Source organism: Echeneis naucrates, chromosome 23, assembly GCF_900963305.1.
Source record: "Echeneis naucrates chromosome 23, fEcheNa1.1, whole genome shotgun sequence".
Classification (NCBI taxonomy): domain Eukaryota; kingdom Metazoa; phylum Chordata; class Actinopteri; order Carangiformes; family Echeneidae; genus Echeneis; species Echeneis naucrates.
Genome location: NC_042533.1, coordinates 9,016,090 through 9,039,763, shown reverse-complemented (window position 1 = coordinate 9,039,763; position 23,674 = coordinate 9,016,090). Strand labels below are relative to the sequence as shown.

Sequence of the window (23,674 nt, the reverse complement as noted above, 5' to 3'; positions counted from 1 at the left end):
CACAGATTCTTGACATTCCTATAGTCTCCTCAGTTTGCATGCTGTTAGCCCTCAAATCAATTATCCTGCTTTTATGTGCGTTCCTCTAAGAACACGCGAGGGAAATGTATGAAGACAATGAAGTGTGTTCACAATACGTTAATATTTTTAAGCCTGCAGCAGGTTTGCAGCAACGCTTAACAAGGACCTTTATTTAAATTCACTCTAAACTTTTGATGAACTGTTGCTGATTGCTTTCTGCAGCTTGTTATCTGCCCCCTCGATGCAAACAGCTGCAAACTCGCCAGCAATGTATAATTCATAATTAGAGCACGTCTTCTCGCTCCGCGCTGTGGCACTTTCAAGCTGTCTTGAGTGGAGATTTTAGTTTGAGGCCATAAGCAGAAGTTCATCTGTGGCCATCATTCTGCGTACACGAGTTGATGCGATTCCTCAAACGGCTGCCTTGATGTAATTTTTTAAAGATGTTGTGTAATCCGCAGGAGCGATGCACAAACCCCTCTGCTGAACAAACCACCTCATATGGCGTTTGTCTGATGTTTGGAGAACTGAGTGTTCTGATTCTCCACCAACCTGTTGCTATGGGAAACTGCTGGTGCTGTTCTGTACGGTGCGAAAGCAGCTATTTCTAAAGAAAAAAAATAAAAAATCTGAAAGCATATACAACAGCAGTCTCCCTCTAGACACAAGTGATCAGCGCACCGAAAGAGGAACTTCCCACCAATATAAACGCAACCCAGACTGACTGGAAACTGACTAATGCAAAGATGACTGACGCATGGCAGCTGCTGAATTTGCCATCACAGCATAATTTTGTCATAGAGTTCACGAAAGAGACAAGACCAAATTGCACAGCGCTCACTAGGACGTCAACCATGGGTATTGCATCAAATGATTTTACACAGAGGTGGTTCTTACCAGTGTTGGAGCCAGACAGGTTGTACCTGGAGTTGGCCTTTTTGATGATGTTCTCATGGATCTGGTACCACTCACTCTCAGTGTTACACCTGACACAAGAGATTGTGACAAAAGCACATCAATTTAATAGATTTACTATATTAATGTCTATGAATGCTGCTTTTTGGCTGGGTCAGTAAAGGGATTAACAAGAGACAGATCTTTAGAAATAATCATGCATCAGAGGCAGACATTTTGACTTTGACATTGTTTATATTGGTCTACTTGAAAAAGCAAAGGATCTGTCACATCCATCCAATTATTCAAAAGAAAAAAGCAGTCATGTGTCCTAATAGGCTTTCTGTGTTATTTCTGTGGTATTCAGTTGCAAGCTGAGATAAGTACTAAAGGTTTTTTTTTTTTTTTGCACTCTGAATTAACTGATTGTATTGTTTCAAAAAGAGCATTTGTCAGGTAACATCTTATTTACAACAATAAAGGTCAGGCATCAAGTCTGAAAACATTAAGGTGAGAATTTTGATGCCAAACCACCATGAAACTTTCAACTGAAACCTCTCGTTGGTTTATTTCAGATATAGAGAAGATTATATCCAGTTTACCCAGTTTGGGATGAATAAAGTAAAGTAAAAAAAGCTAAGGCAGGAAATTGCTAACTTATATTAGTAATATTTTAATGAACTTCCATAAAGGATTGCTTGTACTGCTTGAGTATATTTATCACAAGGCTGGAAGAGATGCTGGTATGAAAATGATTTCATGATTTTCCAGCAAAGCACTGGGACTATTCCTTTAAGTACTTCTGCTTGGATTTTGGAGAAAGGACTTGTTTGCAGTGACTTACGCATAAACTTTGAGCAGGTGGTCATCCTTAGAGTCAGCAGTGAGGAGATCAGCAATGCTGACGACAGCACAGCCGAACGGCCGCCTGTACTGCACGCTGCACAGGTTCTTCTTCTCCCCTGCTCCCATCCTCCCTGTGGAAATGCACAAAAACACAAGGAAAGTCCCACAGTCAGAACAGCAGCATTGTAAAAGCCAAAGAGATTTTAAAAAGCATGCAGTGCTCAGTAGCAGCAATGCAACTCCTACCTATTCTTATTATGTGCACAACGATGTACACATCTTTTCGCAGATCACTGCTTCCCAGATCCTGATAAACAAGGAAAACTTATTTTACCACTGTAAACAAGCTACTGATTTAACTTTCAGCAAACGTTTTCAGCAAAGAAACAGAGTTAGGCCAGTTTTACACAGCCTGAAACTGTCATAAATCAATCTTGGTAAAGTGAGACTCACCACAAACAGAGTGCATTGTCTTTCTGTCTTCTCTGGCGACTTGGGCAACCCGCTCTTATTCAGCCTGACAAAGAACCTTTCACTGTATAAGAGGAGAGATGGAGAGCGGGAACGCTCGGTGAGATGAATGGGGTCAGGAGTGATAGCTGGATGTCACAGTAAACAACTACATCCAAGCCGCTGCTGAGAGGAACAGAATAAACATCAGAAACCCTGTCAGAAATGTCAAGCGCTGATTGGTGGCCACGGGAGAAACGGCTTCAAAGTCCAAACTTCACACCAAAGCTGTTTGAAATCTTGAAACAGTACATGTGTCAGGAGTAACACGGGCAGTCGGGGAGCAGGAATTGATGCATAGGGGAAGAGTAAAAGATACACAAAGCTTGAATTACTGAACCAAATCCCTAACAAGTAAGGCAGCAAGCGCAGCCACACGTGTCTCCTCCACACCTGAATAAAATATTCATTGTGTTGTTGCATATTGTGGCTTCTCTGACTCCTTTTAGCCAATATACTGGGCCGTCAGCAGAAATAGCGATGAGTAACAACAAAAACTACACAATACAAGCTTGTAAGTGCCAAGCTGGTTGTCATAAACTCCTGTTTGTGACAGGCCAGGCTGAAAGGCTGAAACCTTTGTTAGTGGGATGAATACAGGGAGAAACTGTGAAAATTAACCTGTGAATTGCTGGTGAATGTCAAAGATACTATAACACACAGTATAAAACATACATAACAAGCATTTGCATGACACAAACATCCAACTGCATTTTTTTTTTTTTTTGCGGATTACGTGAACAGTTTCGTGAGAAATCAGTTGTTTTGTCTTATGTTTCTGTTTTTACATAAGAAACAGCTTACTGTCAGGCTAATGCTTGTGTACATAAATACTTTAAGTACGAATGTTACAAACTTGAAAATCATATGAAGTTCATATCAAACAGGTAAAAATTCAGATCTGCTGACAAAGTCATTAGTCTACAGGCTGTTGTTAGGCATAATGGGGCTTTGTGATAAATGACAACAATGACAATGCCAACCAGATCATTGTTACCAAGCAGAATATATCCCGTCCACAGACAGGTACTTCATCGTGACCATTGCAGGATTAAATATGGTAAAGATGATAAATCAAAGGACAACCAGAGTTTGTAGGATTCATCCTCAAAGGAATGAATGTGTGCGCAAGATTTTCATGACAACCCATCCAACAGTTTTTGAGATATTTCAGTCTAGACATAAATTGTGGAGTAAAAAACAGACCAACATCCCTGGAGCTATGATGCCAGCCGACATAAGTAGGTAGACTGAGACAGCTGGAAAAGGAAAAAAAGTTAGCTGGCCTCCTCTCGCACATGACTAAATCACAGTTTTGTTGAACATAGTCTTTAGTGCAGCTTTAAGATATAAAACATAAGAGCTTGACAGTGGACAATCAAAATAACAACTCTGTCCTAAAATGCTTTTCATAAAAGCAGGAAATGATGTGCATGTCGGGCAAAAACCAGAAAGGACAGACACAGATCGCCTCTTCGTTCTCTTTGTACTCCGCCCTCACCCACTGTCTCACGCACTCTCTCAAAAAGAGGCAGCGGAGGCATCCTGCTGGGCCCGTCTCATCCTGGCCGGCGAGCTGTGGGCTAATCCTGTTAAGTGACTTTCACAGTCCACTGATAAGCAGAGAGAAAACCTTGTAATGCACGAGCGCTGGTATGGCTAGCAGTACAAGCTACAGTCAGCCCATTCAGACAATTTACCCCAACAGATCATATACGACTTAACTTCATGCTGCATGCTGCTACAATGGATTAGGATGTTTTATAATAGCCTGTGCTATTAAGAGCTGTTATTACAAGCGTAAAAGTTGTCATGTCTCTTCTGTAATGTAAATAGGAGGCTGCTTCTTGCACTTGTAATTCAGTGTTTTGTGTATTTAGGGCAGTGGGTGCTTATGTTTGAATGAATTAGGCTCCTGATTATTAATTAACCAAATGCTTATGATTCTTCATACATGTATTCCTTCAGTAAAGTTCTCCTTTCATGTGCTGTATTGGAGTGAACTAGTTGAGAGCCAGTTTAATTTAAATATGGCTGATCCTCATTAGCTGCTCTCTGTAACTTCCCAGGCCCCTTATCCGGCCATATGGAGATGGATTCCTATGCATTAGACATGAGACTCGCGCACCCATTCCCGATTCCTAATGAGCGCTCTATTGTTGAAATCCCAACGACCAATTAACAGCCACTCCTGCAAACACAGGCGCACAAACACAGTTCCTCTCCTTCCCTCACACACCCTCCCCTGCCACCAACTCTCCTCCCTCACAGCTGCAGCGTGTTGATCATCCAAGCTAAGCGGACCAGAGTCCCCCCAGCGGGACCTTATCTCCCTCTATCACCACTTGCATTAACATAACATGAATGGCCGACTTCCCTCCCCTTTGGATACTGACGACACAGGCTAGTCCCATTCCTGATATCTATGATACATTAGGAACCATGGGCTCACCCGATATAAATACTGGATAAATTAACTGCCACTGCTGCCCCCCACCCCGACAACAAAAACCCTAATCTGCCCCTAGAGGCCCCAAGAAAAAAAAATTACTTGAGAACAAAGTCGTCTGGAAAAATTTCATCTTAAAAGAAGATAAAAAAAGACTAGACAGAGCTGAGAGATAAAGAAACAGACAGAAAATTGCATAGAAAGCTTTCTTCAGACAAACATGGCACACGTGATGCTTCCAAGTCGAGCCGTGCATGAATTACCTCACTTCATGTCAGCAAAGGTCAAATTTGAAGGAAGGAAATGAAAATGTCATAGAAAGTTGTCATAAATGTGCATGCTTGGTCAACTAAACCTACACAACAGAGCGCGCAACAAGACAGTGTGTGAGCATGATACAGTATCTGTGTGTGTGTGTGTGAGAGAGAGAGTGTGTCCTGCCGAAGAGCCATACAAAGAGTCTGAATTGAACACAAAGAAGCTGCCACGGTGCACAAGGGCTGCTGGTGTTGGCATGGCACTGAGACGGGCCGGACCCCCATCTGGTCTCCGAAACACACTCGTGCACACAAACCACCAGCACAGAGGGAAACATCGTGATGGCTCCCTGCCAGACAGTTTGTGTAAATCTGTGTGTGCGCATGTGTGTATGTGCATCTCTCTGTTTACGCATGTGACCAGACAGTGAGAGACAACGTTGGCGCGCTGCCATTGTGAGATTTTCCTCAGAAGACAACGGATGCGATTTCGACACCCACACAGAAAATTAGAACCACAAAGGCACAATGGTTAAGGCCTTTGACTTCCTTTATCTCCCCAAACTGACAGAAAAAAATGTAATTAGCTGATTTCGAGAAGAAGATAAACTGTTATGAAAAAAAAAAAAATAAATAAAAAAAGGAGCTTTGTGTGGGTCCATTATTGCAATATTTGCTGTGTTCAGTTTGGCTGGCATTGAGATAGCATGTTTAACGTTGAACAACTCAACTGTGTTCATTATGTGTGCTTGAATGAACTGTAAATACACTTCAAATCCATCACAGTAATGAATGACTCTTACCTGGCTAAGGTAGTAAAGCTCTAAAAGGAGCAAGAGGATAGAGAGAGCAAGACAGACAGAGAGAGAGAGAGAGAGAGAGAGAGACAGAGAGACGGATAATGACAGTAATGAAGAGAGAAAGCGCTTCAAGTGTAACTTAATATGATACTGCTGGATGCTAAATACCCACTTGAAGACAAAGTGCAGGCTCAGAATAGCAGAAAATCTACCTTCATCATTGTCAAACCTTTTTACCTTACATCCTAAAATGGGATGGGAGGGGTTAAAAGGAGACAAAGCAGCATAATTACATATAATTTGCTGATCAAAAGTGCTTTTGATCCGCTGATACTGTCTGTGCATGTGCCCGTGTGTACCAATGCTCATCTTTTTCCTCAAATAAACCACATGTTGAAACAGTCATTGCACCCTTTTAAAAATAGAAGCACTTTTCTCATTCTCACAGCAGTGGAGGAAACCGCAGCCGTTCCCCTCAGACGCTCAGGTCAAACGCTTTTGCGCAGCAGTTAGCTTTTCCGCCTGCAATGCTGATGAATAATGAAGTGGATTTCAAATCGAAGCAGAAGCGGAGCGTCAGCGAGCAGCACAAAATATTAAAACAAGTCCCATCAATGCCACCCCTGTTCCTCTGATGTGACCCTTTGGGGCGGAGAGAAGCATCAAACACTAGCATGACTTATCAAAAGAAGTTTCATCGTTGCCATGCTCATTTTTCAGCCCACTCATTTTCCTTCGCCTGACGAATCCACTTGTTTGTGACATGAAGTGGTATTTGCTTTGAACTATGAAACTGAGGGATTTAAATACAGTCTTTTATTTGGCCATTGCACGAGCGGTAGTTGGAAATATGGGTGTGTGTGGAAGTGACGTGCGCAGACTTCCAGGACGACAGGCTCTTTCATGTGGACAGCGTGTGAGACACGTGTGAGAAAATAGTACGGACTTGCACACTTTTATGTGTACATGTGCACTTTAACAAACTGCACCATTTAATATCAAGGTATAATTAGCGCTGACTGGGAGCTGTGAGATCAGAAGGAGTTGATTAGAGGCATCAGCTCTCCTCTTCCAAATGACTACTAAACCCAAAGTTGTATTTCTGTTGATTGTGTGCTTAAATCTTTTCAAACAAGTACTCAGGAAAACAAGGAAAATCACATTTACACTTCTACTTATGTCACAGAGAAGAAATAACTAAACCTAATAACCCTTTATTCATGAGCAGCATACAAAAGTGCTGAGTTTTCCATGCTTTAACTTAATAATATAGGATTATTTTCTCATTTCTCTACCTGAGAGGCCGGTTCTCTCGTCCATCATAAATGTGGAAAAAAACTTCAAGCTCCTCTCCCAAATTGGCGCTCATCAGGCTCTTCACGTGGACGAACAAGTGATGGGTACTTGCAGCTGCAGGGGTCTCCTTCTTACGATGCCGATGTTCCATCTATGGTGAGGAGAGAGACAGAAAACACTTAGCTTATTCTGCAACTCACACCGAACTTTAAATAATTCAGTTGATGCGAGCGGTTAAAATACACATCGTGCGCTGTTGTGAGGTGAATTTGGAAAGGTTAAATAAAAAAAATAAATAAAAAAACCAACTAACTGTAAAATCCATAAGCACTAGATCCTGAAAGATCTTTAAAAGCGGGATCAAACCTGATCAAATACAGTTTAAGCAAGGGAATAACAACATGTTCATCTCTTCTCATATATCGAAGCGATGCTTTATTTAGTGTTGAATTTACCGGTCAAAGATGAATAATATCCCTCTCAGACATCTAACTGCTGGAAGGTGATCTGCTGCTCATTTGCATATATATTTTAAGATGGTAAAAACAAAAGGAAAGAAAAAAAAAAACGCCAAGATATAGACATAGATTGACTTAATATAGCAGACTGTCAGTAGCTGTCAGTAGTTTTAGAGTTTGAGTTATGTTGTCTGACTGCTTCTGTGTTCCAGTTTGGTGAAGTGGGAAAAAACAAATGGGGAATATGATGCCCATACTGCTGTGAATACAGATCTGGACATAAATAAACATCTTATTGAGTTCTACATTTTACGATAGAAGGCAAGTCACAGAAACCAATTATAGCCCATTTACCTAAAAAGACACTTTAACGCCTTGCGCCATTTGCATTTCTCCTTATTTATTTATTTGAGTACAGCAATTATTTTCTTGACACAAAGACAATGGTGGTGTGATTTGCATCCCCTTTAACTGGTTTCTTAATTACTTGAAAATAGGAGCAGTAGCAGTTTGATTCACACTGAATATAAATGCAAGCAGAGAATAAGTCGAAGAACGCAGCACAGCGTCATATCTCAGCGTCTGACAGTGTGGGATTTAATGTGCTATATTAAGACAATCTATAACAAAAAGATCAATAAAGCCTCGCGGTGCGTGGCGCAACATTTCGAATACCACCTAAATCAACTCACACATTACAGCTCTGTTTATGAGAGATCATCCTAATCTGCTGTCAGCGTCCAAAAATACAAGGACATACACACAAACACAGGCACACACACAGAGCACCAGATGGCCAGTAATGCCACTGCCAAATCTTTCTCCTCATTCACTACTGTAGTGGGATGTAAAGAGTTGGGAAGAGAGGAAGACAAGGAGAGAGGAAAAGGAAGAGATTGAAGAAGACGCAAGGGCAGAGTGCAGCCCAGAACCCCCACAAGAATGCATTAGTGAGCATCTTGAGCCAAATATTCAAAGGGGAAAGTGCTCCGGCACCGATAGCCCGCTGTCAGATAATGTGCATTAAAACGGAGCAGGATTGTTTGTGGTGTTTGTTTATTTTCATGAGTTGGGTTAGCTTGCTGCTGAAACCCTCTTTGTGTATTTAAAGCAGTAATTTATTTTTCATTATGGTCTTTTTCAGTCCAGTTAACCAAAATTAACTAAAATCACCTGCCAGCACCCCAAATCTGTTTATTTGTTCCATTTGGACAAAAGCAATACCATATTGTGAATGGTGATGAGCTTGAGCAACTAACAGTCTGGTTGCATAATCCTTTATTTCCCCTTTTTAACAAACATTTCCCTGAAATGGTCAACTTTTCCCTCAAAAATCATCAGATTTTTTGTAGCTCCCATTCGCTGCCAGAGTCAGGGACATCTGAACAACAAAGCAGTGAATTTATAGAAGCTTTTCTGAAAGATGATGGGGGATTTGGGGGATTATGACCTGCAATATATTTAAAACTTCTGAGACAGTGGGAGAACTTAAGTTATTGCAATCAGTTGCTGAGTTTGTTGAGTCCAATAACCTGGGAGCCCTGCTTCAGGAAACGCAGTCCCAGAGACTCTGATCTCTCTTCACAGAAGTTAAGCTGCCGCTGTTCAAGGTGGATTTTCTCTTGGAGTGATTCGACTGGTTCTGAGTGGAATTCAGTGGCATAGGAGGTGGCAGCCGTTGAGGAAAAAAAATTATACAAAATGATTTTTCCTTGCATCACAAATACTCTGTTGTAACTGACAATCAACTGTGGTGTTACTGTATATCCAAAGATACAAATACCGACATGCTCCTGTAAGACTGAAACATGGCGGAAAATTATGCGGCAAATCATTTTACAATTCAATACCTGTCAAAATGATGAATATACTGATACTTTATTTTGTTTTGTCGTGACTGCTTTTCCCCATCCGAGATCCCAGAAGAAAACACTGAAGCGTGATCTAACAAGAACACAGTTTGTTTCTGTTTTTTTTTTTTTTTTAACCAGACCTGAGTTTTTCCTCTGAACAACAGGGCTGAGCTGGTTTAAACGCGGAATGACTGGGTTCTGAAAGACCTAATTTATGCTGTGGGATTTTATTACAAGGTTATTTTCAGTGTGTCATTTCAGCTGCCTGGCAGGAGTGGCGGCGGGTTATGTGACAGCTTCAGCATGACTAGACACAATGGACAGACATACATGACAGCCTTGGAATAAGGCAGGCAGCCCTGCTGGCCTCACATAATGCTGCGGGTAGCAAACAGAGGCCAAGAGAGGGAGATAGCCAAGCAGGGAGCATAACCATGTGTGTGCTTGCCCAACCATCATATTATTGTTCACTCAGAAGTCTTTTCCTAAACAGCACAAAGCAGCACCACGCGGAGGGACTGTCAGACTACAAAGAGCATCGAAAAGGACAGAGAGAAGACGAGCTGAGGCTGAAGAATGACTTCTACATTATTCCATCAGAGTTGTCTTTCATCACTTTACTTCTGCATCACTATTCAAGTTTTTTTTCTTCCCTCTTTTAAGTTTGTGAGAGGGATTCCCGTGTGGGAAGGCAAGAGCTACATGTGTTTCCAGGCGCCACATCAAACGGGTAAAACACAATTCAGACCTCAGTCTCCACAAACAAAACTTCCATGTGGCGACAACAAAAAGGACAAATCCCCACCATATGTTTTATGTATTCTTAACACTTTTCTCCAGGATATGTATCACTCTGATCAAGCTTGATATTTTAAGACTACCAAAAATGAAATCATTATAATCTAAGAGTTAAAACCAAACAGTTGGTTTATAGAACAGCAACTAAATTCACTGGGGACAAGTTACAAGCTAATTGGCTCATGACAAAGGCAACACCAGCATTCGTGATTTCCCATTACTACACAACACTGACATAGCATCTGCTTTTTAAGTTGTTATAGTCAAGATGTTTGCAGCAGACACAACATAACATCAAATTCTTTACTGCTAAGTTGACAATAAATGGCTGGTGGTCGGGTAACATGCAGCGAGTGTACAGCAACACAGCTTATTTGCTGAAACGATGCTGAGGAGACAGGTGAACGTGCACCAGAGGTGCAGCCGCTGAAGCCAAAACAATAAGAAGATGATGCTGAACTGCCAACACAGCTGATTCACTGTTAATAGTGAATATTTCTAACCGCAGCTTTGAATCACAAATCCCAACTTTCAGCGCCTTTTGTTTGAGGAATTCAAGTCAAGACTGAGTATTTTACCTTAACTCTATGAAGTCTCTCCTGTCAAATGCGCTGGCTGTCTTTACTTGATCCTTTTCGGTATTCTCTTTATTTCTCACTGCGCAGATATCACATAATTGTTTGACATAATGCAGCAGTCGGGCTACATTTTCCCACAGTAACACCACACTGCCATTACAACACACACAGACACACAGACACACACCAGGTAATCCCTGTCTCAAGTTAATTAAGCCACACCACAGCGGCACTGTACAAAATAGCGACAAAGAAGCTGCTCACATGAACAAAGGCCTCACTGAAAAATACTTGTCATTTCATGTAATGGTGTGTTGTATCTTGGTGTGAACAAGTGGGCACGGTTTTGTATGTCGGACGGCAGCAGTCAATGCCTGTTCCTTTATCTTGTCCCAGTATGGGGGAATTGCAGTCATTGGCTCATTTTGTACACAATTTAATAGAGGTGCATTAAGCTTTCATGCTGCTATGCCTGCTTTTGTTTTGACTAACAAAAAAAGAAACAGATGGATTAAGAGCTTCAATTACTCCTGCGAATGGAAAGCCATCACAGCATGTGTATGTCTGCGTGTTTGTGTGTGCGCGCATGGTACAATTCTGTCCGCAGCGTATCAGGGTAGAGAAGTGGTTGCCACGGTAACAGCGGTTGGTGCTTGGAGAAAGCGGGAAGGACGAGCAGAGAGGGAACGGAAGGAAAGGATGAGATGGACAAAGGAGAAATTCAGACATTGGACTAACCAGTTTGGTGTATGCAAAGAATATATACTGATTTGCTGATAGTGAGGCGGTTGTTTACCTTTTTTTCTTTTTTCTTCTTTTTGTTTTTTCAAAAATGCCAGATCACTGAGAATCTATCAAATATTGCAATGTCTGCCTTTGGGTAGTTTTTAATAATCCTTTTTTTTTCTGTTTTGAGCAAAAGGAGAAAGCAGATGAGAAGCGAAATAAAGTTGCTTTTTCTGCTGAGTGTTTTGCTGAAGGTTGATTTCTTGAAGCCCTTAAAGCCCAGAAAGATGAAGGACTGTGTGCCAAATTGAGGCAATCCAAGCCTCCAAAATAGCTACTTCGTGGGCAATATGAAGAGACTCTCTTGATAAGTGCCATTTCCAAGGTCAAAAAGGAGCTTTCACACACACACACACACACACCTTTTTGACCACATGAACAAAAAGTGTCCTTCGTGGGCAAAGAAAAAAAAAAAAATCCTAAACAGAACATCTGTGATGATGTCAGTGTCCTATTCTTTTGAAACTAGAGTTGGGAAGTTACAGTAATCTCCCTTTTCCCCGCAATTTAAGAGCCTGGGGGAGGTTTGATGTGGTCCCTCAGTTAACAGCACTGTCTCTGCCACCTGCCAGGTTTGAGGAAGAGGATTTAAAGGCTGCTGCCTGTGATAGATAGCCTCCGCCATAACCCTAGAGGTTAGCAGGGGGAAAAATGTACTAAACTGAACACAGTGGTAAAACATCCTTCAGCTGTCTGAACTGATGAGCTGAAGATAGTAGCAGCTGTAACTTTGAGGCTGACATACAAATTGGGAAAATACAGAATCTGAAGTTATAGACACTATACATTTATCCGTCCTTTATCTATAGCTGCAAGATTGTTGGATCCTATATCATTTATTCATAGCACTACAAAGGGGAAGTAATCCATTTGCTCTCAGAGACAGTATTATATTACAGCTGGTGTGCTCTTGATTGAATTATCTGAGAGACTGCTTAAAGAAAAAAAAAAAGTTAGCTCTTTGCATTTCAGGAATATCCAGCCACCAAGTTAAATTCCAGTTCACCTGTTTTCAACAGTGGAGAGCTCTTTTTTTAAACTTTTGCAACCTGGCTCAGCTTTGAATGAATTCAGCAACTGTGATTGCTCTATTAGACCTAACATCTCATGCCGGTACACTTCTGCTCCTGCAAATATTTTCCGCGTGTTCACCCAAGAGCAGAGGAGAACCGAGGAGTGTGAGGCGACTTACCAGTCTGTAAAGCTCTGTGACGCTGATTTCATCCGGGTCCACCATGCTGAACTCTCGCCTGGGGACCAGGTCCAAGCCGAGCTGTCTGCAACACAAAGACTCACAGAGATCAGGCAGATCATACATTACGTAAATCTAATTTATATCCTACCATGTGGGAGGCAAAGCAGACAAGATCGATTGAGTTCGGCATTAAAAACAAAGTGAATAAACAAAACATATGAACACAAAGCAGTACGGGCAGATCAGCGCTGTCGGCCTTCTGAATAATTTTCACAGATCATTTTTGTCTCCGAAAAACAAATTCAGGAACAAATAATCGTCTCATTCCTCAAGCTGTACTCCTTCCAACTCCTCCTCTCTCCATCCTTTAGTCCTAACTTTTCCTTCATGCTCTCCACAAACAACTCTGCCCCTCACATTTTCATCTTCTCATCCTCTCGGCTGACTCTCTCAGTGGACCAAAACAGCACCAGTGTCAGCAATAAGAGAGACGGGCCCGGTCAAGCATACAACAGCCCACCAAGAGGGACTGGAGGAACCATCGCTTCAATAAGGACACAGCCTTTAGTGTGTGTGTGTGTGTGTGCGCGTGTGTGTGTGTGTGTGTGTGTGTGTGTGTGTGTAGGCACTTTGAGGATAGCCCACAGCAAGGAAAGGAAGGAGAGTGAAGGGTAAGAAATGAGACTGACATATCTTCTAAGTTTCTGTTTTTTTTTTTTAATTATTATTATTATTATTATTTCACCCCTCTAGCATGGAGAGAATGGAGAGAAGTAAGAGAAGGGAGCGATGGAGAGAGCGCTGTCTGTGTGAGAGAAAAAGAGACTTCACTGGGGCGAAAACCGAGCCTGGGGGGGAGGCAGGTGACAACAAAAGAGAGAGGAGCAAGGGGAGAGGAAGGAGTCAGAGAGAGAGTTTGAGAAAAATGGGAAAATGAGTTAAAGAGCCGCAAGAAGCAAAAGCAATGAAGCTAAGAAGGTTGAATATAAACAAGGTAGTGAATCCCATATTCAGATTGATTTTAATATTCTAGTTTTGTGTGAGGATAAGATAGTTGTGAGTTTGCAGTTTACTGTAGCCCAGTAACTACCTATCAAATATTTCATTTTATTGACAGCCAGTTTACAAAGTAGAATGTCTTTTTTTTTATTATTGATTTCTCATTTTCCTGGCAAGTGCTGTTAAAAGCATTTAACGCCTCACAGTGAGCACAAAGCTTGATTCATTGAATTCATTTATTTTGGAGAAGATATACTTTCTTAATCTGGCAATGCAGGTGCAGGTCAATTGTTGAAACCAATTCCATTAAAAGTGCTATGCAGCCCGATTGCTGTGAAAATATAATATTTGGACAATTAAGGTTGATGATGAATAAAAACAAAAACCACTTTGACTGTAAAAAAAACCTGCCACAGGTTGTAATTTGAGTTTGTAGTTAATAGCGGCAAGAAAAAGGCAGAGGTGGAAAAGTTGCCTCCCTCTAATTTTCTTTGTCAGTAGCTTGGGCACACACATCCTCCCCTCTGCCAATCAGGTTCCTTTGAGATGAAATAATAACACCAAGTTCTACTCTTGAAGCTATGTTTGAATTTTTGGAAAAGAGAGATCTTCTTCTACTCACTCATTTCCCCAGTCCAATCTCGCCGTGATGTGCTGCTTGACGTCCCTCATGCGGTCATGGGTGAGGTGGCCCACCAACACCTGCCTCCTCAGGTCCAAGATTTCATTCATCACGTGCCAAAGTCGGTGGAACAAATCACCCTCATTCTTCTGCAGGGAGAGAAAAACGGAAAGGAGGCACGGTGGGAGAAAAAGAGTCAGTCACACGTGGTGAGCAAAAAGGAAATTGACAAGGAGGAAGACAGAGATAAGAACATGGGAAGATGAAGTTTCAGGGAGCCACCCAAAACATTGGTGGAGACTTAGCAACAGGGCACACATGAGAGGTACATCGGCTTTGAGAGGAAGAGGGTGAACCAGGGAGGGGGGGGCCGACCCCAATGAGAAATGGATAGCTTCATTTTGCCACAAATGTATGCACTTTGTTCTCATCAGCTCAATCCAGTGATCACCTCAGATCATTTAATAGGCTACAAAACATGAATGTGCATGAATGGTCTTGGGCTAAATAAATACCCTTCATAAGTAAACTTAAAGGGGAGCTTTGGATCGGTGGCAATGGTATTTAACTCAATCCAAACTATGAGGCATTTACCACATAGAGCTGTTTCCACATGGCACCCCAGTCTCGCAACGTTGATGTCATCTCTGTGATGACGGAGTCCTCTACAGGGATGACAGTCTCAAATTGCCTGCAAAAATACACAAATGCACAAGAGATAGAGGTCAGCCACTCCAACACAACCTGAAACCAGCAATTATAGGAATGGAAAAGGAGATTACTTACCCTTTATTCTTGACGTGGGCATTTTTCAAGTGAATGTAGCTTGAAGGGAAGATCCCCTTTGGGCAAAAGATAAAGACATAAATGAGAATGACAAACGACTGTTGGCTCATTCACTTCCAGTTGCATTAGCATTTGGCTGTTAGCATGTGAAAATGATACACACAATCAAAGTGTTTGTGCATCAAAACAATGAGTGGAGGAGCAGACATAAAAGCAAGTAGCGATGGGATTTAGGAGACAAAAAAAGATGTGTGCGTCTCTGTGTGTGTCTGTGTGTGAGTGTGAGACAGTCATAAACTGCAAGTTGCTCCCTTCTGACTCGGGAAGATCAGAGCCGAACTTACATTTTAGTATCTGTGAATAAATGCAGCAGACGCACACAGACACACAGACTCAGGACACGCACATTACACAACTCCCTGCTACCTTCACATCATCGCACGTTCTGCACACAAGCTTTAAAGAGGCACTCCTACGACTGTCAATCACACTTCCAGCTCATGCCAGTCAACTTCGTACAGCGCGTTCTGTGCACAGGTCCGGCCGAATTTTCACATGATTCAGTCAGTTTTTTTAATTTTAAACTGTAAGCAGAGAAAAATGTATTCGCAACGATGGTGATTAATTCTTGTTGGAACTTGACCTTTGCATTACAAATAGTGTAGTGATTATATCAGACGATCAAGTCAGAAACCAAGCATATAATTTAGAAGCCTTACAATTCTATAAGACATCAGCTATTAAAAATCACTTAACAGCAAAAGTAGTTATGTGGTTCAAAGCTGTGCAGAAAATGGAAGTAATTCGATGTCTTCTTTGATCCGTATCCTTGTAACTTTACTCCTGTTTCTTTTGTAGTATGACCGACAAATCCTCCGTTCTTTCCTTTTTTCCTGGCACAGCGTTTTTCTGAGGGATTTAAGTTCATTTGTCATCAGAATTGAGTGTCTAACAAGAGAGGAAATCTTATTTTGTAAATCCCTTTGAGGCCAAAATGCAATTTATGATTTTAGGTTGTGTTAGGTTGCGTGTCCATGCACCACTTTTTTCTTTTTCTTTTTTTTTTTTCTTAGTGCCAGCATCTTTGTTCAGCTGCTCCCGATGAAGAGAGAGTGTTTGTGTGAAAGATGTTAGCGAGTGCTTCTAGTTGAAAAACTTGCCAGAAAGGTGCTGGTGTTATCACCCCAGGTCCTTTTAAAGCAGCCAATCAGATGGGGCAGATTTGGATCTCTGTTTATTTGAAACATTCTGATATGTTGGAAAGAAACTGTGACAAGAAAAACAAAACAAGGCCCAATTGTGGGAGCAGATTGGCCGGACACTGAATGGCACTGGCGATGTGTTGTCGTGATGTTGTTGCCATAGAAACAGAACCCACGCGTAGTGTGTTTTTGATGAAGCTAAAACACTCTGTGGACTTGTGCCCGGATTTGACTTGACTATTCAACCGATTATTCAGCCAAATTGAGTTCAAACACCTTTTGGGTTGTTTTTTTTTTTTTTTTTTTTTTTTTTATTTACTCCTGTGTTTTTTTGACTATGACACATCAGAGGAAAGTTGTTTCCACTTAAAGCCTGTAAACCCACACAGGCATTTCAACTTCATGCATCCAAAGTTGGTTATAACTATGGGAGTTACACAATGTCCCCAACCTCCACAGCGTTCTGCTAATAACACTAAATCTACAATTACACCGTTTGAAATAGTTACCTAACAATCAATGAGTGCGACAACAATCACAAGAGAGTGAGGGAACTGTCAGTCCACCCCCACGCAGCCTTAAAAAGCTCTAACCAGGCAGAATAATGCAGAATGGATGCACTACAGTTGTGTGTAGGATTTAGCACCAACTTAGCAGATGAAGGGACAGCAAGTATCCAAACACAGCTGATGACAGTCACATGCTAAGTGCTTTTACCAGACCAAAGTGTTTAATCTAACCAACGACAGAATGAAGTATTTACAGCAAATGAAACCTGTCACTGGCTGCTAAAATCCCAACAGGCTAACCTAACGGTGTGAGCCGGAGGGAGAAGTCCTCTTTGAACCTCCTGTTCTGTTGCTTGACAGAACATGAATTTATAATAAAAGAACATATAATGAAAGACGGCGTCAGGGTTGAAAGAGTGTACAAAGGTGTTATAAGAAGTGTGAGGACACGGAAACTATACGCACATAAGTCAAAAAAAGTTGGTTGGCTCACCTTGACATTAGGATTCTTCAAGATGAATCCTCTGTACCAGCCTGCAGAGACAATCATGTTAACTTTGAATTAGTCAGCAAGAATATCACACCTTTATATCTTTAGAATGCGGCCTGAACATTGCAGGACAGGGGAGGCCATGTATTTGTGATAGAGATGCCATGTGGATTTTGACAGATTCCTTGCGACAGCTGCATGCACAAAGAAAATCATAACAAGCCCACCTGCTATTTATATTTCTGATTCAACATAATGTGGAGAAGGGACGTGGACATTGCAAAATCTTTGACTATGTATCTCCTGTATATTTATATAGGAGGATTGGATGATATAACTTGTTTTTGTAACTGTTTTTGTTTTGCAATGACCACAGATTATTGCACAACCGACCAAAGCGGAGGAACCTGTGACTCATAAAGCCACTTAAAGCCCCGTCTACTTCACTGTGGCTTGTCCTCGCAGGTGTGAAAGCAGCTACACGCTGAGAAGAGGTGAAAAAGCTGGGGCTTGCATACGCTCGCACTATTCTCACACCATTACACACTCTAATCTGAGCTAAAGCCTAATAAGTACGTGTTTGATGCTTCTGCAAATACCGGCACTGATAGAAAGAATCCAGTGCGTTTACATGGGACGCGCTGAGCGGATGCTCTTTTCCAAACCGACAATATAAGCTCTTTTCATTGTAAAGTCCTTCCAGATAAGAGCATTTCCAAAATAGCTCAAATGTAAATGTATTAGATTACTCTAATCACCGTTTGGTTTCGCCAGAGCATTTGGAAGTAAGGTAGCATTTTTTTTTTCCCCCCCGACTAATTTCAGGCATGCACGGTTAGAATAGCGTTTGTCTGGGTCTGCGCTGTGGAACATATGCTCAGTGTTTCCAAGATGACTCATTTTTTTTTTTTTTTTTTCAGTAGCAGAGGCAAAGTGGGGAACATCTGACATAGATCAGTAGCTTGTGATAACTGATCAATGTTTTCAATTAGTTGCATATACACCAGGGGATCCATGTGCAGCCTTAGGTTTAATGTTCTAACCCCTCTGAGGAAAAAGTTCAAAGAAGAGCCAGTCGTGGGCTACGTCTGAAATGAATGTGTGCTTTCAGATAGCAGCCACATGTTCTTAAAGATACACTGACTCCAAAAGCTCCTGTGTTCTGAAGTGTCAACAGTATCAACATGAGGCAGAGCCATTAGTCTGTCTCCTTCGCTGTCAGCAACCCATCTCTCAGCCTCCCCGCTGCTGGCAGGATTTAGATTTTGTTCCTCCCTTCTGGGCCAAGCATTCCGCTGGCTGTGCTATTGTCTACTTCCTCTGGGTCTCCTGCTGCAATATCCCTCTGGCTAGCTGGCTGACTGGCTGCACGACTGGCTTCTCAACTGACTCGCGGTGTCAGCGAGCGCTTCTCTCTCCCCCAACAGGAAGCGAGATGGAGCATGTCAGGAACTCCAGAGGAGGGGTGGTGTGCACGTGTTCGTCTGCGGTTGCATGTTTATGTTATTGTGGGGATTAGAGTGTGGCTTTGTTGCGGCCTGATAAATTCACATCATTCTGGAAGTCAAAAAAAAAAAAAGGCAAAATGTTGAATTCATGTAAAAATTCAAAGTGAGATCTGTTTTGGTAACGCCACAAATGTTAGATCACCAAATTTAGTATCTCGGACTTTCTTATTTGTCCTTTACTGGAGATAGAAGGGAAACGCATTAACATACAGTGACGGAGGGAGCGAGTGCATGAGATAGGGAGCAGAGGAGAAAAACAGACTCAGCGTGGGCAGGAAGGCAGGAAGAGCAGCCAGTCCGTGGTCCAGGAAACAGTAGCAAACATAAATTTCCACAGGCATTCATCACAGGCATGATGCTGCTCATTTTGCATGTATACTCAACCAAGACATCCCTCAGTATGATAAGAAGTATGCTGCTGCCTCAGTGGAAATGCCCCACACATGTCCAACAACAATCTGCGTGCCCTCGCATGTCTCTGTTTTTCCTATTTCTGCTTATGGTTGAAACCTTAAGAAAAGAGGAAGTTTTCCCGATGTTTGCATCTGCATGTGTTCCCTTCACTACTCAACAGATTTGTCTTTATTAGTTGTACTGCCACTTTAGGTTCTTTGGCACAGAAAGCAGCAGTGACTCTAGGCTAAAGTGCAAATAAGTGTGTATGTGTATGTGCACGGTACCTTCACATTTCTCCAGGATCTGCACCGTGTCTCCAATTTCCAGTGGGAGGCCATGCTGGACGGTCCCTCGGAAACTGGCCAGCACTGAAACAATAAGAAGAGGCACAAAACACCCACATAAGTGTTGAGTTTGTTTTTTTGTTTGTTTTATAATGTTTGATCTTGGCTATGCAGAGTTAGAAAAAGGTCTTGAAACATGAGCATGAGCAAAATCAGGATAAAAAAAAAAAAAAAAAAAAAAATCTTAGAAGAATAGCAGCGATTGATGATCTGTTTTGGTGAAAACCAAAGCTACTGAAATATTCCTGCATTTCTGCACCAACTCAGAATAGTGATGTGCAAATTAAACTTGCATAAGTGCAGCCTGAATTATAAAGTGAATGTAAGAAACCATTTTGAAGACAATGTAACCACCAAGAGAAATGACTTAAAATACATTCACAGTTAGAGGAATTTCAAGCGATGCAACACCGCCCGCGAAATCCTGAACGCACAGGGGTCATAAATCACTCCAGGTGATGCAGAAAAGAAGGAGCAGGCTGCATTTGAATCATACTGAGCTGTTTAGTGCTGACAGTTGGTCTCCACCGAGAGGCTTGGCAGCAGACGACCTCAGAGATGCATACAGATGGTAAAATAACATCTCACTTTCTTTTGATTTCCAGCAGCCTCTTACAGAAACTGCTTATACTGCATGATAAAAGCTTTGAGTGGACACACAGGAACACCAAAATGAACTGTGTGCTGCAGAAACATACATGAGGATCAACTTTTCTGTTTCTTGAATCACTGTTAAAATGGTTGAGGAGCAGAGGTAACCGTGGACGCAAACATGAGGCTCGGCTTACTAGTTATCAGAAGCACTGCAGAGCCTGTGAAAACAGTGGGAGGCAGCTTTCTAGAGTCTGGAGAAGAAAAAAAAAAAACCCTCTGATGATGGCACAAGGTTTATGTCACATAGAGTTTCAGATTTATAAGAGGAAGTCTGTATTTCTGAAGTTTGACTTGCACTAGAAACTAACAGAAAGGATGCCTCTATGTCTGCAGCAGCAAAGTGTAGCTAACACCTGGAATTCCCCTTTAAGGGAATGCAAGATCGTGTATTTTAGCACAAAGAGGTCAGAAGTACAAATGAAGGAGAATGAAAGAAGAAAAAATGAGATGTATACGGTTTCGAATAAAAGGTGGAAGCGAGGAAAGCAAAAGAGTAGAGACGGAGTGATGCTGATAGTCCATTAGTGCAGAGCCGTTGAATTGAGCTACTCATCTGCTGACAGTTCCCTGAAAACTCTTTAAAACAGACCGCTATCCCTCTGAAACACTGATCAACACAATTAAACCTGCATATGCACACAGATACGTCAACTGCTGCACGCGTACATATAAATGCAAAATGCAAACACTGACAGGTGACACACACACACACACACACCCGCTGTAGAAATGTCTGCACAAGCTCTTACACAGACAGAAAATTCACACAAGTAGCCTATTCAAACAGAAATGTATGCAAGCACACATGGATATGCACAGACATTGCATTCACACATGGACACACACGTGCGGTTGGGGCTGGGGGAGGGTGGGGGGGGGGGGGGGCAAAGAAGACAGCTTCACTTGGATTTGCATTGGAAACGTCTAACAAGAGTCCCTGTCATGCAGAGCGGAGCAAGATCCTGGCTCAGCTGAAGTGTGGAGAGCGAATTTCACCTCTTCTGCCTGCACGGATGGTTCAGCGTACCTGATTATATATTTAATCCACCATAATCGAAGCACAGTGACATGCAGCCAGTCACAATGAGTGTCAACACTGGGCAAACTAAAATAATCTTTCATAGAGCCAAAAGCTCCAACATTGAAAATAAATGAATAAATAAAAAACAGTATCTTTCTTCTGGATTTTGGTGTAAATTGATAATATCTTCCAGATTTTTTTTTATTTCACGTCCTCCAGCTGAATGTTCTTTGTTGAAATCAAAAAACACAAGAACTCTTGGGTGTGTTGGCAATTAAGGTTAAAAATGTCTTAAACTGCTGTTCCATACAACGCAAACTTCACTACTGGAGTAGTAAGCTGCCTTGAAAGACACGTATCAGCTGCAACTCAGTGACAGCAGCAGGGGTGTTTATCAGTTTTAGGTTCTCTTTCCCAGCATCCATGAGAGGACTCGGCTGAGTTAACCATCCACCCACTCTCTAATGTTGACATTGCGATCATGATGAAATCAAACAGAAGCTTGACCTCATGTGTGTGTGTCCCTGTGTGTATGAAGCTTCAATGCACATTTCACACTGAGGCTTCACCAGCTGCTTGTTATCCCTCGAGCTGCACAAACACTGTCTTTACAAAGGATTTGTCACAAGTGCACATCTGACTTTAAGATGCAGTCAAAGGCCCACCGCTTGCACACCCTAACGCGCGCACACACACACACAAACTCACACACACTAAAAACACCTTCTTGTAATTCATCCAAAGCCTGATTAGTCTTGCACACCCGCACGTACAGCAGCAATCGCAGCAAACACACTTCCACTCACAAAATGTGCCCAATGCATGAATTATACAAGTGACTTTCCCAGATGCAGAGAAGTAAATTATTCAGTTTCAAGTTGCCTTTCTTTTTTTCTTTTTTTTAACTGTGAAATGAAAGCTTTCTGTCTGACAGTCCACTAGCCAGCTGCTGTCTGTCCGTCTCTGTCATCCATCTGGGACGGAGTGTCTGTCAACTGTCTGGAGCAGCACGCCTAACGATGCGCTGAGCAGACAGTGAAAGTGTTTGCTCTCAACGGAATTGATTTGTTGTTGTTTTGTCCCGTTCGCTGTGATTTTGGGACGTGTCCTATTGCTCCAGAAAAAAAAGAGAACAGCGAGTCCAAACGGGGGAGAACGATGGCATTCATGGTTGTATGACCACACAGCTGCCCCAGAATACAAAAACGGGCATGGCGAGGGTAAAACCCTGTAAACAGACCAATGCACACAAAAGAATGACACATCTAAGATGATGTCACTGGTGCATGAATATCCTATTGCATAAACTGAAAGAAAAAAAAAAAAGCAGACCTGCTGGTGCTCAGATATGACATTAACACACACACACACACACACACAGGCTGCCTATTGAACCTGTTGGCCTCAATTACCTACACTGACCAGCATTTCAGCCACCAAAAGGAAAACTCTGATTCTTACTGTGCCACACACAGTCTGACTTTATGTGACGCCACAGGGTCACAGTGAGGACGCTGCTATCCTGCACCAGGCTGTCATCCCTGACCTAGACATTCCACAAGGATGGCAGCCTGGAGGAGCGCACATATGGACAAACATGTGGATAAACAGAACCACACTACTAACGAGGAAGGCAGGGGAGAATTGATCCATGCTGTCAATTTTCTCAAGAGAGGAGGAAAGATGAGGGGAGTGGGGGCGACAGAAGCGGCGAGCGTCGGAATTGGTGGTTTGATTCTGATGCGGCGTGTCATTGGGTGTTCACGGGGCTAATGTGGCAGCAAACATCTCCGGTACAACACTTCAGAATGCCGCTTTGGGATTATCACCTCGTGTGGATGTCATGCAGATGAAATGCCAAGAGAGTGTGTGAAAAAGGTGCTGGCAGACAACGAAGGCTAAAGTTTGCTAAAAATACCAACATTAAATCATCTATCATCAAGTCCTTGTTTTATTTTTTCCAGGCAGAGTCCACAAAGCTATTTTACGATGAAAAAAAAAAAAAGGCAAAAAGCTTTTTCATCAATTCATTATACATTGAATACTGTATTAATTGCTTTTCTTGAATACATGCAATGTAATTACACACAGACACACACACACTTGAATTCATTGGCTTCAAATACCTTCCTCCTTGTGAGTCTTGGGGTCTGTGGGTCAATAACTATAATAGGCTGCTATAATGACATAGTTCATCTTACAGACCACAAGAGAGAAATGCAATTGTTATTGAGCGAGAAGTTCCCAGCAAAACAGCACGTATCATTATGCTCTTTTGACCGTGGCGACTTGTCAACAGCATCAAGAAACAGGTGGAGTTATTTCAGATCTGTTGCACTCAGGATGTGATTGCCTTTAGGCCTCTTTCAGATTAGGTCACTTCAGTGGAAAAATGGCATCGT

General features: G+C 42.0%; 1 protein-coding gene across 2 annotated transcripts in view; it reads right to left on the bottom strand.

Moving 5' to 3' along the window:
* dock4b (dedicator of cytokinesis 4b) overlaps nt 1–23,674 on the bottom strand; it is a 100,822-nt gene that overhangs the window by 53,446 nt on the left and 23,702 nt on the right. For both annotated transcript variants that reach the window (XM_029494792.1, XM_029494791.1), the window contains exons 2-12: nt 19,538–19,621; nt 17,353–17,393; nt 15,149–15,204; nt 14,957–15,053; nt 14,363–14,511; nt 12,739–12,823; nt 7,073–7,224; nt 2,215–2,296; nt 2,008–2,068; nt 1,760–1,892; nt 919–1,007 (exon numbers count right to left, since the gene is read on the bottom strand). In XM_029494792.1, the coding sequence (XP_029350652.1) occupies nt 919–1,007; nt 1,760–1,892; nt 2,008–2,068; nt 2,215–2,296; nt 7,073–7,224; nt 12,739–12,823; nt 14,363–14,511; nt 14,957–15,053; nt 15,149–15,204; nt 17,353–17,393; nt 19,538–19,621 (1,029 nt within the window). The remainder of the gene's footprint in view (nt 1–918; nt 1,008–1,759; nt 1,893–2,007; nt 2,069–2,214; nt 2,297–7,072; nt 7,225–12,738; nt 12,824–14,362; nt 14,512–14,956; nt 15,054–15,148; nt 15,205–17,352; nt 17,394–19,537; nt 19,622–23,674) is intronic.